Source organism: Enhydra lutris, unplaced genomic scaffold (genome assembly GCF_002288905.1).
Source record: "Enhydra lutris kenyoni isolate GAN:26980312 unplaced genomic scaffold, ASM228890v2 scaffoldscaffold22, whole genome shotgun sequence".
In the NCBI taxonomy this organism is placed as follows: Eukaryota; Metazoa; Chordata; class Mammalia; order Carnivora; family Mustelidae; genus Enhydra; species Enhydra lutris.
Window position 1 is genome coordinate 13,112,531 of NW_019154106.1, and position 16,532 is coordinate 13,129,062.

At 51.7% G+C, this 16,532-nt stretch overlaps 1 protein-coding gene across 2 annotated transcripts; it reads left to right on the forward strand.

The window, feature by feature from the left end:
* Positions 1 to 9,845: 9,845 nt before the first annotated feature.
* Positions 9,846 to 12,923, forward strand: LOC111150156 (bone marrow proteoglycan-like). 2 transcript variants are annotated; one of them, XM_022507550.1, is made up of 7 exons: positions 9,846 to 9,899; positions 10,219 to 10,253; positions 10,473 to 10,542; positions 11,148 to 11,467; positions 11,769 to 11,900; positions 12,384 to 12,495; positions 12,754 to 12,923. In XM_022507550.1, the coding sequence occupies exons 3-7, from the start codon at positions 10,485 to 10,487 to the stop codon at positions 12,810 to 12,812; spliced, it is 681 nt and encodes a 226-aa protein (XP_022363258.1). In that variant the 5' UTR covers positions 9,846 to 9,899; positions 10,219 to 10,253; positions 10,473 to 10,484; the 3' UTR covers positions 12,813 to 12,923. The 2 variants fall into 2 exon arrangements, with proteins under 2 accessions (XP_022363258.1, XP_022363259.1); XM_022507551.1 differs by lacking the exons at positions 9,846 to 9,899; positions 10,219 to 10,253 and having other exon boundaries at positions 10,485 to 10,542; positions 11,148 to 11,434; positions 12,754 to 12,812.
* The last annotated feature ends 3,609 nt before the right edge of the window (positions 12,924 to 16,532 follow it).

The following is a 16,532-nucleotide window of genomic DNA, read 5'->3' on the forward strand; positions in this document are numbered from 1 at the left end:
GCTCCAAGTGGGCCATCATGTCCAAGGTCATTCAAATGAGCACGTTGTGGAGTAGGTAATTAAATCTGGGGGAGCCTGGTGGTGGGTATTATGGAGGGCACATACTGCATGGAGCACTGGGTGTGGTACATAGACAATGAACTTTGGAACTCTGAAAAAAAAACTAAAAAAAAATCTGGATCTGGGGCATCTGGGTGGCTCAGTGGGTTGAAGCCTCTGCCTTAGGCTCAGGTCATGATCCCAGGGTCCTGGGATCAAGCCCCGCATCGGGCTCTCTGCTCAACAAGGAACCTGCTTCCTCCTCTCTCTCTGCCTGCCTCTCTGACTACTTGTGCTCTCTATCTATCAAATAAATAAATAAAATCTTGAAAAAAGTAATCTGGATCTGACTCGTGGGTCCTGTTCATTTTAGACTTTGCCGTTTCTTTACATTCGTTCTTGCATAGGAAACGTATAGTGGTTGTGAAACAGATCAGAATATACAGTGCTTGAGAAAGAGGTATTGTTAATGGCATTGCTCAGAAATGGCCACGGTGAACACGTTGGCCTGTTTCCGACTGTGTACGCACTGCCATTGAAATAAGCCCTTCTTTATGTCATCAGATAGTTGACCAAAACGCCATTGTGCACGGCTGCTTAGAACCCCATCTTCTGGCTTGTTCCCCCTCAGTTATCCCCCAACCGCCCAACCCTGGGGTGTGCCCTTGAACACATCTTGGAATGTTACGCCCCACTCTGTCCCCCTCTACTCCCTGAGCTGGGGGTCCCAGATGACAGTGAGCCGTGAGAGCAGCCTAGGCCAGCGGGTGGGGAGTGGAGGTAGAATAGAACTCGGGGCCAGATATCATCGACAGAGCCACCTTGAGAGTTTCTAAGGAGTGACGTGGCATCCATGAATCATCGTCCATTAACCTGGTTCCAACTGTTCTTTAGCTAGAGGCGTTGCTGCCCTCTTCTCTGACCCCAGATTGTTCCTGGATCTCTTTTTCCTGCCAGCCCAGGGGAAGATGATTCCCAAATGTGTTGGGTGTGACTCCAGGAGATAGAGTCTTTCCTCTAACATATTTGGGAGGACCCTTCCCCCTGGGATTCAAGGCACATACTCCAGTCCTTGTTTGACAATGAGGAGTCCTGAGGTGGGACGCGTCGGATGGCTCCCGGACACGCTGCAGTCTGAGTCACACAGGCCACCATGAGTCACCACAGGGCGGGCTGCGGACAGGTGGTTAAACCCAGGACCACAACTTGTGGTCGCACCAGCCACTCCCCACAGGTTTTAATTTTTTTTTTTTTTCTAACATATGCTCATGGGTCCCTCAGCATTCTGTTTCCTGGGCCCAGTGTTCCCTCCCAGGCCCCAGGTGGACTCGTGTACTGGGGGCATGGGAAGGGCTCTGGGCCACTCAGGCACTGGCCAGCTGTGAAACCTCGAGGACCCCAAGCCCTGCAGCCCCTCAGTTCTTCCCCTGTAGTGGAGATGGGAAACACTGGGGAGCTTGTGGGAGGACCGGAGGGAATATGGGGAACAATGAAAGGCAGAGGCTTGGTCCAAGACCAGTCCAAGAGCCTCCAGCTCTTCCCCACACGAGCTCTGGGACTTCCGTTCATGACGCCTCAGTTTCTTCATCTGTAAAATGGGGTAGCAACAGGACTACATCATGGAGTTGTAAGGATTATGTGGGTTAATGAAAGCAGCAGGCTGTTGTCTGGCTTCTGGTGCCGCTAGTAACCTCTGTGAGTTCGGGTTGGGGGTGGCGGGGGAGGGGTGGGGGGAAGGGCAGAGTGAGGAGTGGCCCTGGATCATTCCTGGTGGGGTCAACGTGTCATTTTCTTGGTTCAGGACAGAAAACGTCGTGCAAGCATTTGCCTGGGCTTGTTTCTTCCTAAAACAATACAGATTCCCTTGTATTGTGTAGAATGAGAAACTTCAGAGACAAAAAATGGACTAATTACCCAAAATCTTAAGCCAAAGTCAATGAGAAATATCAATCTTTATGTTTAGTTTTTGCTCTACCCTTTGTTTCTCCAGCAGTCAGTGCAGAAATGTCAACTACCAGGGGCAGGGCGGTGTATTCCTGCCAGAGCCCAGGGATGGCTGGGGCCAGGGGAGAGCGTGGGCAGACAGACTGCCAGACGGACAGCCGTGCGCTGCCTTCCTGCCTCCTCAGGCTGGGCACCCCTGAACCAGGCACAGACTTGCCTTTGCCTGTTCCCTCTCCTGAACCGGGGTTCCAGTGCCGACCCCAGAGACTGGGGAGGACCAGTGAGGCTCCATGTGAAAAGTCCTTGGCCTTGGCACACAGTAGGTCTTCATTAAGAGCTGCTATTACTTCTTCTTATAAATGAAGAGTCATAGTAAAAGCTAAGTGCACTATATGTTTATTTATTTATTTATTTATTTGAGAGGGAGAGAGTGGGGTGGGAGGAGGGGCAGAGACAGAGGCAGCAAGAGAACCTTAAGCAGGCTCCACGCCCAGCACAGAGCCCGATGCTGGGCCCGATCTCAGGACTCTGAGATCATGACCTGAGCTGAAATCAAGAGTGGGACCCTTAACTGATGGAGCCACCCGGGTGCCCCCAAATGCACTATTTGAAACAAAAATGGTTTAATTCTCCTTGTTTGGAACATGCCCCACTCAGCCGTAGTTAACGTCCATGGTTGGTGGCCGGTCCATCAGCCCTCAGCAATGCCTGCCTTACTCTCCAGCCCTTGACCTAGGACGGGCCTCCGTGGTACCAGGAGCCTGGCCCCTAGAGCTCATAGCTGCAGTCCATATGCAGCTAACATATGGATTAAAAAGAAAATTAGCATGTGTCTTCCATTGGCTGGGAACTCCATTGGGCAGGTAGTGTATCTTGTACTACCTGCTGTATCCCGGGGGGTTTGCCGCCTATATTCCATAGGATGGGGACTCCAGAAATATCGGATAGATATGAGAGAGTGAGCGGGAGATACAGACAGGGAGAGACAGAGACAGAGACAGACAGATAGACACACACCCCCAGAGGGAGAGTCAGAAGAGAGGAAGGATGACAGAAGGAGCCCCGAGACTTTGAGACTCTGTCCCCACTCACAGGGACTTGTTTGTAGAAACTGTGGGGTAACTTGAGCCAGGAGGTTTTGGAGAAGTGTGGGGTATTTCTGGGGCCGCCCTATGAATGGGGAGGGAAGGAGAGGCAGACATTGGAGTCAAATGCTGTCCTCTTACGGCTGGCCAAAAGAGGAAGGCCCATCTCGGAGGAGAGCCCGAGGCCCCCAGCTCCCCTTCCCTGGGGGGTGCTCTCCATCATTTCCAGGAGCTAACTGACAGGAGCTGCTGCTGGGATAGTGGGCGTGTGGCCAGCTTTGTGCCGAGACCAGCAAACCTGAAAGCCCATTACCCCAGGACCCATGGCCTGCCCGCCTCTCCCATCCATGTCCTCCTGCTGGGTAAGCGCTCTGGACACAGACCTCACAGGCACCCCACCTCCCACCCTAGGCCCTTCCCACCCAATGAACCTCAGATCACAATCACCAGCTCTGTCTTTGTTCTGAGCTCTCCGCTGGGGAGAGCAAAGCTACTGTTTGGGGTTCCGGGAGCTCCTGACCTGGCTCCTCTTGGTGGGCTGTGAAGTGTCTGTCCCACGCAGTGATGAGTACATGAAAGAGGCTGAGAAATCTCTCCTCGTGGATGGCGGAAGACTTAAAATTCCTTTACAAGCCACCATCATTTGCTACTACATGAAATTTGGACCATCACATCACCTTTCCAGGCCTTGCTTTCTCTCTTCCTAAAATGCAGATACGGTCCAGGATTGCTGTTTGTTGAGGACCTAGTGGTTGCCAGGTGCTTCCTGGATTCTTGAATGACCATCTTCTTGGTTAGGCGCCCCCCAAAGCCTGTGAGGCTGTCATCCCTAACTTAGCTCTCAGAGGGGCAAATGGAGAGTGTGGGATGAGGAGCCTTCTGAGGGGGGCCAGGGTCTTTTCAATTCCAGGGAACTTGTTCCCAAGCTTTCCATCTCATCACTTATCCTTCACCACCTGCCATGCACATTGGGGAACGAGTGGGGGTGCTTCGTGTGAGTCGTGTGCTGACATGGGGGTCCGGGGTACAGAGGGGAAGAGTGCAGGCCCTCCACTCAAATCCTGGTTTTGATGCTTCCCTGACAATTACCCATTCGGAGCCTCAGTCCTTCTGTCCGTCATTTACAGATAACAGCGTGCCCACCTCGTAGGATCGTAGGATCGTTGATGAGAGTAAATGACAGGGAGCACATAGGGCACAGAGCCCGTGGAAAGAGCTTCCTGACTTCACTGGTGACATTGTTACTGTTACTAGAATTCCTGCCTGTGATCCCATTTTGGGGAGATGTGCCTGGCTCAGCCTGTGGCAATCTTAAACAAGAATGGCTTTCCGTCGCTCATTCACTTCACCGGCAAACATGGATAGAGCCCACAGTGCATGTCCAGGACTGTGCAGGCTCCCGAGATAGGCAGTTGGGCATGCCTTTGTGTGCTGGGGAGACAGAGCAAGACGAGAGCTGCTGGGAGATGGGATGGGGCTGGGATAGAAAGAGATGAGCCTTGACTAGGCTCCCTTCTAACTCTCCCTGGGAGAATTGGGGCAGACTTCATAGAGGAGGCAGTCCTTGGTTGAAAGGTAGGCAAAGAGGAGGGGTGGAACAGTGGTTAGGGAGGAAAGGATGCAAAATTCCAAAGAAAGAGCCAAGGATTCTTGGATGCGAAAGCACGACGCCACAGAGATCATGCGTGAGAGGGAAACAGGAGGATTTTAGATAGCTCACTTTGGTAGCCTCTGGACAAAATATTAGGGGCAGGGAAAGGTGGTAAGGCCTGGGGCAAGGAAAATAATTTGGAGCCATTGAAATGATCCAGGTGAAAGATGGTGGGCAGTGGATTGGGAAAGCAGCAGAGGAGTGGTACTGGGAGTTGACGAGATGCTGAAGAAAGAGATGGCCCCAGTGTCCTGGCGTGGGGATCTGGGTGCAAGGAGGTGGCTTCTCTTGGGAAACGGACCACAGGAGAGTAGTGTGTGTGTGTGTGTGTGTGTGTGTGTGTGTGTGTGTGTGTGTAGGGGTGAATTCAGTCTGGCATGTGTTGAATTCGCAATGCTTGTGAGACATTCATTGGGAACTAATTAAGGAGCCATATATGTGAGTCTGTGGTGGTGGCCAGACCTGGCAAGGAGCAGGGCTATGGTTAGAGCAGTTGGTCCATATTTGGTAGCTGGAGATGGCGCCATAGATGAGAAGAGAAGAGAAGGTTCCAGGAAACCAGGTGATTGCTAATGTTTAACTTTCTAGAAGGGGAAGAGGAGACCACCAGCAGAAACTGGGAAGGAATATTGCTAAGGCAGTTTCTGAGAAGGAGGAAGAGAAGAGGTGTCATGTATGACAGAGGTCAAGTAGGATAAGAGCTGAAGAAGGTCTGAGAGCTTGGCAGTTGGGTGGTCAGTGGGGACCATGGCAAGAGTAGTTTCTGTGGAGCAATGGGCAGGCAGAAACCAGATTACTGCGGTATAGAGGTGTAGGAGGGGGCTGAAGAACCAGCCACCAAGTCTACACCGCTTGTCGGAGGAGCATGGCTTTGGTGCAAAGCAGAGAAGCCCCTCATGATTTGACTTCACCTAGGAAACACCAAATCATTCATATCCTGGTTCAAATTCCAGCAGTACCAGGGCACGGTTTGGTCTCTAGAAAGGCCTCCTACTCCTCTTCTGCCTCTCCTATCTTGTCTATTAGCACTTCCGAGCCCAGTTGAAGCAACACCTCTTCCAGGAAGCCCTCTCTGATTGCCTGCTGGTAGCACTGAGAATTTGTATCTTTCAGTGTGTATAAGTTCTGTCCTTCTAAGTGTCCACTCAATACAATGCCATGTTTTACTGGTGAATAGATTCATTCTGTTTGTCTAGCAGTCTTAGCTACATTAAGCTAGAGACTATCTCTGAGTATTTGGTGAATGAGCGAATGAATGAGTGAATGAACCAATAAATACATGAATGTCCCAGAACACAGAGGCTGGGTCAGTGTTGTGCCCATGGCAGGTGGAGCTCAGAACATTAATGGGTTTATGCTCGGAACAAAACTCAGCTGGAGTTTCTCCAGGTGTAGAGTTTAAGTTGATTAATTAATGCAACATATAATTGGAAAACTTTGTGATCTGGGTAGAGTTGTAGGCAGTATATGAGAAAGACAACGCCCCTGTTCTCACGGAACTTACTTCTTCCTGAGGGGACAGACCATAAACAAGAAACCAATACATAAGCAAGATCATGTGATTTTGGCAAATGCTCAGATGGAAATACATGGAACAATATGGAGCAAAGTAACTTGATGTGAGAGTGGGATGGGGGGGGTTTCTCTTTTTAAAAGATTTTATTTATTTATTTGACAGAGAGAGAGTGAGAGATCAAAAGCAGACAGGCGGGGGTGGGTGGGTGGGCAGCAGGCTCCCTGCCAAGCAGAGAGCCTGATGCGGAGCTCCATCCCAGGACCCTGAGATCATGACCTGAGCTGAAGGCAGAGAGGCTTAACCCTCTGAGCCACCCAGGCACTCTTTTTTTTTTTTTTTTTTTTTAAGATTTTATTTATTTATTTGACCAGGGGGTGGTTTCTTTAGAAAGAGTTCTCAAGAAGCCTTTTCTGAGGAGGTGACCTTTGAGCTGAGACAGAAGGAGCCAGTATGAAGGCCCAGCCTGGCCCAAGGAGTGGAATCCAGCATGAGAAGATCACTCCCACCACTGAGGTCGGGCAAATCGGCAAGAGCCAGACGAGCACTTGTAGGCAGCGGGCACGAGTTTGGGTTAGTTGTTAGTGAAGAAGGAAGACACTGAACGGGGAGAATGGGGACGACGGGCTCTGACGTATGTCATCAAACATGGCAGCCTGGGCTAGGGCGGCAGCAGCAGACATGGTGAGAAGTCGGTGGACTGGGGAGATACTGAAGGGTGGTGAGTGGGGTTGGGATGACACAGACTGCAAAGACTTAATGTCGCTCACCTCATGGCGGGTACGCAATGTCTGGGAGAGGAGGTGCCTGGAGGGGATGGAAGGTTGTCTGTCAGTGGGAGCAGGGAGAGCAGTGAATCTGGGAAAGGGGACATCTGAGTCCAATAGGGGGCACTCTCCATGGCAGAGATGTGGAGACTAGACTGGGTCATCACCAAAGACCCCTCCAGCTCTAGCAGTCTTGGTCAGTGTCCATCGCTGGGGCGTCCACACATGGAAGGGTCAGAGGGGCTGCTGTGAGGCTGATTTCACAGAGCAATGGCCCGGGTCCCTATCTCCCAGCTGCTCAGCCCTGGGACGATGTTAGATCTTTCGCCACCGCTTATCTTATCTGCCCCAAAGGGATGTTGGCCAAGCCCAGTTATCAGGTGGTTGGTCGCCCAGAGGTCTAACTCCCGGAGGACATCACTGCTGTAGGGGCAGAGCCTGGAACTAGAAGGGACTTTCCAGCTTGTTATGGTCTAAGGGGGAGAAGGTGGGGGGACCTCTGGCCTGGATTGAACCTCTCTTTCTCTGCCCATATTTCTTGACCTGCTGACCCTGGATTCTTTTCCAGGAAATCCTCAAGCCCATTCCTTTGGGACACTCCCCCGTGCCAACTCCCTACCACCAATTGCACTAAGTATAAATTTCCTCCTGGGAAGGAACGGGTCTTGCCGCTCCACATCTCATTACTCTTCTATGCTGTATGACAAACTGACACAAATTTAGCAACATTTGTAGCTTGTGAGGCAGGGAGAGAACGTGTGTGTCAGAAGGCCCTATGTGGGTTCAGGTCAACCTAACTTATGTCCTTGGCACCAGATGTAGACATTGGTCTCTTGAGAGTTGGATTAATGTGGGTCAGTCCCAGAGACCTGGATCACTTCTAGACCTGTTCACAGGAGCAGCTGTCATTGACTGAGCAGTGACGGCATGCCAGGTCCTGGGCTAACATCTGTCTCAGCCAGGGTTCTGGGGCGCGCAGATGAACCTCTCCCCACCGGATATAGAGCAGAAAAATGAATTTATTGAAAGGAAATGAGGTAGTTCAATAAAATTGCAGGAAGAGAACCAGGGGTCAAAACCAGGCCTTAGGAGGCCTGGGGAGGCCCTGGCTGCCACTGCTGTTGTGATTCAGACCCTGTGGCTGGCAGCGTAGGGCCTGGACCCTGGATCCCTGCTCTGGCATCGTGGACACTGCCACCCCAGGAACTGGGTCTACACCACTGGCTCAGCCAGGAGAGGTCTTCTTGGCCTCTACTTCTCTGTCACGAGCTCTGGAGGACAAGTCTTGACTGGATGCTCGCATTCGATGGAGCCCCAGTCATATGCTTGAACTGCAAGGGAGGCTAGGAATCTATTTGGCACTTTCTTTTCAAGAATGAGAGGCCTGCCCTCCACCAAGATTCCCAGAAGTGGAATTCTAGAAACCAGAAAGCGGAGAGGGGGCTGGTCGGCCCACAGCAAGTCCGCCACAAACACACTCTCATTTGTTCCTTCTGATGACCCAGGGAGGTAGGGATAGTTGTCCCCACTTTATAAACAATGATAATGAGGTACAGAGAGGTTAAGGAACCTGCCTAGGGTCACACAGCTATGAAGTGGTAGACACTAGGTTCCAGCTTGGACTCTCTGACTGCCGAACCCACACACTCAGCCACTGCTCTCACCTCCCCGTGGATGTTGATGAAATGGAATTTCTAGGGCTGCTAACCTGGATTGTGGGGCCTAAAGGAGAGACTTCCCTCCGGGTTGGGGTGCCTGAGAGCAGCTGGCCTCCAAGAATTAGCCCTATCCTGTCTGATCGCAGTAGCTTTGTCCAACAGACGGAATGGCCCTTCGGGGGGCCTGGGGCTGGGGGTGAGCGAATGCAGCTTTTGAAGCTTCCTGTCTCTTTTGTTTTTGAGTCATGTCCTTGATGCCTGCATTCTGTCTCCTTAAGCCAGTAGGCGTGGGGGAAAGGGTCTCTCCATTCTTTGGCTCAAGATGGGATGTACTTGGGGTGCGTGGGAGGCTCAGTTGGTTGAACAACAGACAGGTTCTTGATTTCTGCTCCAGTTGTGATCTCCGGGTCATGGGATCGAGTCCTGTGTCAGGCTCCATGCTGCACAGGAATCTGTTTCTATCCCTCTTTGCCTCTCCCTCTGCCCCTCCTTCCACTCACACTCTCTCTTTCTCTCTCTCTGTCTCTCTCAAATAAATAAATCTTTAAAAAAAAAAAAAAAGATGGGATGTACTCTGTTTTCCCCACCCCCTTCCAATGAGTACTCTGTTAACTTCAGTTAAGCAAGAAAGGACACTGTCCGGTGCTGATGCCAAGGTCATTTCATCACCACACCTTTGCTCACACCCGGAACGCCCTGTTTCCCTCCCTCTGTTCACCGCCTATCCATTCAGAGGAGAGCCAGCTCTTTGTTCCCATGGAGACTTCTGTTTTTACAAATGGGAAAGCAATACGCAACTTTGTAAAAAGTGTTCTTACTTACAGGTGCTTTTATTTCCAAAGAGTGAAAATGAGCAAGTGATAGGTATGCCTTTAATCTTAATAGATTTATTTCCCAAATGCCTGTGGCAGTCTGCGGTCCCATTAGTGAAGCAGAGGGGCTGTGTCTTCTGGAAAAGCTCCCTGGGAGATTCTGAAGTGCGCCCCAGGACAAGAACCACCGGTTCCAGGCAGGCCCGAAAAGGCCCTCAGGCTCCCGAAAGGGGTGTCAGGAGAGAATCTGGAAGCAGATGAGTGGGCTCTCCAGGGAAGTGAGGAAACACTTCTTATCAGCCCTCCCATTTCCTTCAGGCTGGGGAAACCCTCCTTTCTCTGGGGAACTTCCTCTGAGACCCCTCTATAAAATGTCAAAGGAGAGTCTGAGCTTTGTGAACCCCGCAGGAGCAGGAAGACCTCTGGGCAGGTTAGTGCTTTCCCTCTCGCTGCGGAGCTGGTTTCAGGGGGTTATGTGTTCACCCTCGGGGGAGGGTTCTGGCCCAGGCCGAGAGCTTCTGGAGGGCTGGCTGGGACTACGTGTGGCTTTCAGGGGTCGGCAGGGGCAAGACTTCTCATCCCTGCCTTTCATACGCCTTCTAAGGCCTCCTCGGCTGTGAAGGCAGAGCGTGGAGGACGTGGGAGTGTGTTTGGCTTTCAGAGCGGTGAGGCAGGGACGCACTAGCCAAGCACCGTTCATTCCTGGGAAGGCCGATGTCATTGATTCTTGGTTCTCTCTCATTTCACAGACTCTGAGGGGCCCGTTCAGTACAAACCAATAAAGGTAATATTCCCTTTGTCACATGCAGGCTCACAGGAAAGCCAGCCTCGGCTGCCTGTCGTGGTCTGCCTCACTCCATTCAGAAAGGGTCCCAGCATCCTGGAGTTTCAGGGGCCTCTTGTCATACCTTCTCTTTCTCCACCCCACTCCCAAGGGGTGTGTGTGTGTGTGTGTGTGTGTGTGTGTGTGTGTGTGTGTGACAAGCTGTGTTCTTCATTGCAGAAGAAAGCCGAGATGAAAGTCCCCCTGCTTCTGGCTCTTCTACTGGGGACAGTTTCAACTCTCCATCTGGGTAAGTCTCCTTGTCCTTCAGTCTCGCTCCACTTTGTTCCTTTCTAGAGTAGATGGGGTCACAGCCACAGAACCACCTCCTTCGGTGGCCCTGCCCTACACCAGGATCTTTGCACACCTGGAGGAGCAGAGGCTCTACAGCCAGGAGCCAAAGGGGCTCCTCAGGGCATCTCTGTTGTGACATTTTTGATTTTGATTTTGATTTTTGATTTTGTCCTCTCTGCCCAGTACCAATGACGAATATAATAATAGCTTCCTTCTACCTTGAGCTCACTGAGTGTGTCATGCTAAAGCATTTTCTATGCATTATCTCCTTTAAACATCACAGCATCCCCATGAGGTATGTAATATTGTGTACCCATACCGCAAATGGAAAAATAAAGCTAATAGGGGACGGAACCAGTACCCAAACCTACAGCTGTCTGAATCTGAGTCCTTGCTCTTAACACCATGACCTCTTATGGGAGAATGGGGAGGGGAAGGCTCCTCCTGTTGGCTGTGTTCCAGGCTTTGCCGCCCCCAGGGTCGGGGCAGATGCTGTCCGTGGTGCTGGGGAAGAACAGGGGTAGGTGTGAAGAAGGGACACTTGGTCTTTCTCCCTGCCAGGGACTCAGACGTCTAACTCTGAGAGCTTCTTAGGGGATGAGGCCGTGCCTCAGGATGGGGAGATGCCAGAAAACGAGGCAAAAGAGGCCCCTCCAGGGGAGCTGACGCGGCTCAGGGAAGATGAGGAGGAGTACTCTGGAAGTGAAGATGCCCCTGAGGAGGAGGGGTCTGTAGAGTCTGCCCCAGCCCTGGATGCAGAGGACGAGGAATTTCAGTGCCCTAAAGAAGAGGACACGGTGAAACTGGAGGACAGCCCTGGGTGCAAGAACTGTCCCCGATTCCTCCTGGTGAGGAGGGTGAGGAGATTTTATTCAGCTCAGGTGAGTGGTCTGGAGCTGAAGCTGAGGCCTGTGGAGGGGTGGGGACAGATGCCTCCAGCCTCCGCATCCATATCTGCCTCATTGAAGAGCCTGGGGGTGTCAGCAGGGCCTGGGGCCTGCCCAGGTGTCAGGGTAAGAGGGGAGCGGCCCGTGGAAACAGATCTCCAGCCTTCAAATGGCCATGGAGGTGGGCATGGGGGTGGAGAGGATGGATTTTGGAGATTTGCAGACCCAGGGTTAAGGTTGCATGAATTCCTTTGAGGGGGTCACTCCATCCTTTCTCCTTTCTCCTGTCCCACAGTTTATTTGCCGGAGATGCTACAGGGGCAACCTCATCTCTATCCACAACATCTACTTCAATCGCCGACTCCAGTGTTCAGTCAGCAGGCTCAACCAGGGCCAAGTCTGGATCGGAGGCAGGGTCGTAGGCTGTGTAAGAGGGGTCCGGGCTTTAAGTGGGGAGCACTCCTGACCTCAACCAGTGCTCACCTTGCTGCAGCTCTGTCTGTGCTTCCCCTTTGATCCTCCAAAGAACTGGGGACAGACAGACAGCTGGGGTGAGATACCCAGGAGGCTGCCTAGGCACTGGGAGGAACCAAGGATTCAGAGTGAGGAGGTTTGGGGCCAAATTCTGCTTAGCCTCTGTCTGTCTGTCTGTCTGTGTGACTTGGGTGAGACAGTCAGCCTGGTTCTGCATCTCTGGAATGGGTTTGGGCCAGAAGGATGAGTGCATCACTGCCATGCATAGAATGTGATGGTGATGATCACTGTGGGTCAGCATTGCAGCTGACCAGGACAGTGTCCATCAGGGCCCAGCAGTCGAGGGAAAATGCAGGCTTGGACAGTTCCAGCTCTACCTATCTGCTCTTCCTTCGCGCTCGCCTTCGCCCACGTCTTCTGCTCTTGCCTCCTCCAGGGTCGCTGGAAACGCTTTTGCTGGATGGATGGCAGTCGCTGGGACTTTGGATACTGGGCTGCTGGCCAGCCCCGAGCCAGGGGTGGCAGATGTGTGGCCCTGTGTACCCGAGGTGAAGTGGGAGTAGGGATGAAGGATGGGGAGGCGGGGGTCGATGGGGGTTTGAGGGGGTGGGTGCAGTGGTGGGATGGGAGGGGCTCAGAGAAGCGGTGCTGGGAGGGGCCTGTGCCTGGGGCGGGGGGCCTGCTGAGTCTTCGGACTCCCTCTCTAAGGAGGCAGGAGTGGGGCGGGGTGGTAGGGGGGAGGCCCTCTTGGGGCAGAGTCAGGGGGAACCAGAGGCTGAAGGCCCCTTCCGGTTCTGCCTTCACAGGAGGTCACTGGCGTCGCACTCATTGCCACAGGCACCTCCCCTTCATCTGTTCCTACTGAGGGAGACCCAGCCAGGAGTCCGGAGCCGCCCACTCCCGGGAATCTGCCTCCCCATCCCTGCCTGCTGCCCCTGCGTCCAGCCCCCAGCAATAAAACTGCTTTCCTGAAACTGACTTCTTTTTCCTCCGGTCACTGATTCTCTCTGCTTAGCTCCACCCACGAAATTTCTGCCCTCCCCACTCCATTGTCTCTCATAGCAAGGCGGCTGGAGCATGGGGTGGGGTCCGCGGGGTCTTCCTGAAGATGGAGGAAAGGGCTCAGGGAGCTCTTCACACGACTTCTAATTACTGGCAGGTGCACAGCAGGTGCTGTCGGGACCCCACCTGTCTTCTTCATTCCAGCTGGACTCACTCTCCCAGTCCTGTGCTGGCATCTCCAACGCAGGGACCTTTCCTCCTCCCCACAGAGTGCGGTTGCCTTAATGGGCCAGGGAATTAACATGTCCCCTGGAACAGTCCACAACAGGCAGGAGTGGAAGTACGAGTGTCCCAGTCTCTTGCCCTTCAAATGGACTAATTCTAAGGCATGTATTGGGTACTGTTTCCTAGGGTTTCCTAGGGGGATCGACTGCCAGTTACCCTAGGAGGCAGCTGGCTTCGTAACGCACATGTTATTGGCTGTCTCCCGTGGTCCATCTGAATTGTCCTCTTCCTTACAAGTGTCCTTGTGCCTCCCAAATAAGCCACTTGCACTCAAATCCTTGTCTCAGGACCTGTTTCTGGGGAAACCCAATATAAGACAGCATGCTGTAGGTCCAACTCTCTAGAAGACCTGGGAAGACCCGGCTTCCAGCCATTCGGGAACATACAGTTGTTTATGATAGAAGCACAACAACGTCTACTAATTGTTACTGCTTACTGCACACCCGTAAAGTACCCCCCGCTGACATTGTGTGACCGATAATTATTACCCCGTTGCACAAAACCAGACTCAGAGAAGTTACGGGCCTATGCAAAGACAGACCCAAGGCAGAACCTCTAAATGAGGCCAGTGTTGTGACTCAGCCCTCTGTTACGGTTGAATGTTCTTTCAACCATTAGGATCCTGTGGCTGGTAGCTCTGATTGCTTCCAGAACACGGTCGCCTAGGGATGGAGCACCATGGAGAGGCAGGACACACTCCCTTACCCTTGAGTTCATCTTGGGGCATAGGACTCCAACCCAGCTGGACAGGGGGAGTCCCAGTCGGAGGCGGGGAAGGAAAGCATTCCAAATCCTTACTCCACCAAGGAGGTTAGCAGAAAATAAGAAGTCAATGCCCTAAAGCGACTTTTCCTCCAGGACTCTTCAAATACATAGAATTACAGGTGGCTTCAGATTCCCAGAGGCAAATCAGGAACCTGAATTTTTCGAGTGTGGCCCAGACTGGGGAAGCTGCCTGCTCAAGCTTGCACGGTTAATTGAGAAAGACAGAAATCAGACTGCAGCCCATTATAGCTGCTGTTCTGTGACAGTCTGCTGACTTCAAAGATGGTGGAATTCTGGAACACTCTTCTGGGTTCAGCCTGCGGCTGTGTGTCGCAGAGGATGCCGCTGAAGTAGACCTTTCACTCCTTGTCCTCATAGACTATATTCTGCTGTGGGAAAGCATGGCTTCCCTTTATTCCAATATGCATAATAAAGAGTAACGCTATTTTCCATTGATTAAGCACTTACTAAGTGCCAGGCTTTACGCTAAGTGGAGGTGGACTTTGTCTTGGTCCTCATCCATCTCGTCTGCTGGGGCTGTGTGTTGTGACAGAAGTGGGGCTTCCAGTCCATGGAGATCTCCTGTAGGGGATTCATGCAAGAAAGAGCCGTGAAAGAGGCGTTTGGGTGCCTGGGAACATTCTGGGTCTGGATCTGGGCATGGCTCCAAGAGTGCATTCACTCTGTGAAAATCCCCTGAACAGCCCACCCTCTAGTACGTTTTACAGGATGCATGTTATATGTCCACAAGAAAAGTTGTAAAAAAGTAAAAAATGAAATAAGAGGACTGGCCTTGCAACCCCAAATGTGGGTTTGTGTTTCATTTTTCATCTCCAACAAGATGCTAATGAGCTCTGTAGAAGGTAACTTGCATCTTTAGGACAGAGTCCCTGGAGTTCGTTTCAGTATGTAACGCACAGAGCAGGAGTTCAATCAACACACAGTGCTTACTTGTTGATTGGGGTCGCAGTTCTAGTCCTGGCTTCCTGACAAGGGCCGCCTCCCAACCCCACGAGCCAGGCACTGTTCTGGTAATTTGGCTCATTAGATGGAGGTCCCGCCACGAGCCTCTGCTCTTAGAGGAGAAAACGGAGCCACAGATGGGCTGACTTTGGACTCAGGATTCCAGGATACATCACGCTACGCTGTCCCTCGAGATGGAGAGACCAGTCCTCTGCACAATGTGGGGTAGGGCTGAATCTCGAGACAAGAGGCAGTGTTTGGATCCTGTGAATAGAAGTGCAAACAGTTGGCCAGAGGATTGGAGTCTCATGTCTGCTGGAGATGTTGGCCCCACCGGCCAGAATGTCTGGGGCTAACACAGTTGGGCCTATCAAAGAAAGCAGGGATGTGGGAATCTGACAGGGTCACACGTCCCGCTTCTTACTAGTTGTGTCAACGCATTTAAACTCTTGTGCAGTAGATATGGAGGTTAGAGATGACAATTCCTAATTTGCAGGATGATTATACAAATTAAGTAAGTAGGATCATGGAGATTAAAGCCTTAATGGAACATAGTGTTTGGTCCATGGTGGATCTTCAACAGTATTATTTTGGAATCAGACAAGCTTCACTAGTTAGTGAGGAGGTCACTGAAGTCAATGGACTATCTTTGCCCAGGGTTTGTGTGTAAAGAAAATAGGGTGAATGTGAAGAGGGACAAGTTGCTGAGGAGAGAGGTCTGTGAGAGGAGGCAGAGGGAAGGGAGCCGTGGGAAGGTTAAGAGGCTAGAAGGTCTGGGTTTAGGCCTGTCACTGATTTGCTGTGTCTTAAGCACTCTGAGAAGCCATTCTCTCATTATGAAATGGATGTTCCAATGAAAAGACACATGAAAAGTTTATTATGGTGTAAGCTGTCTTTACTGGTCACCCCAAACACTAAGGAAATGATATCCTTGGCTGGGCCCAGGATGGGCAAGAAAAATAGGAGGGGGTCTAGCTCTCCCACTAGGAAGATCTCAAGTTCAAAATCTGGACCAGGTCTTGGGGGCATGAAATTGACCCAGCCTCCAGTCCCTGAGTCAGGAAGAGAAGCTGAGAGTCAAGTCTGTTGGGCTGGGGAGATAATGGGCAAGACCGTTAATCTGCAACTGAGCGCAGAAATGAGCTCTCAGATACTTCTCCATTTGTAGGTCCCCTGAGAGCAGAGAGGAGGGGAGGACTCAGGCCTTTTCACCTTCTGGGCTACCTTTCTGGTATTCTGGGTACTGGTGTGCTGGGCTGGAATCCAAGAATCAAATATGTGCTGTGTTTGGATGGCACAGAGTTGAGACAGACACCCACCCACACAAGTCCTCTAGCTCTTGGTGGTGACATCCAGCAAAATCAGGGCTCAGCGCTTGGTGGCCTCTTCTTGGACTTCAGTGAATTTGGCCAGAGCTTGATTGATTCAAAATTTGCTATTTTGTTAATTGTGGATTTTTTGCATGTATTTTGATTTTTAATAAAGATCACATTAAAATAGTGTTTCTCTTGACTAATGAATTCTTTAGTGGGCTCTTCAATTTTGCAACTGAGGCAAGTGCCTTGCTCAC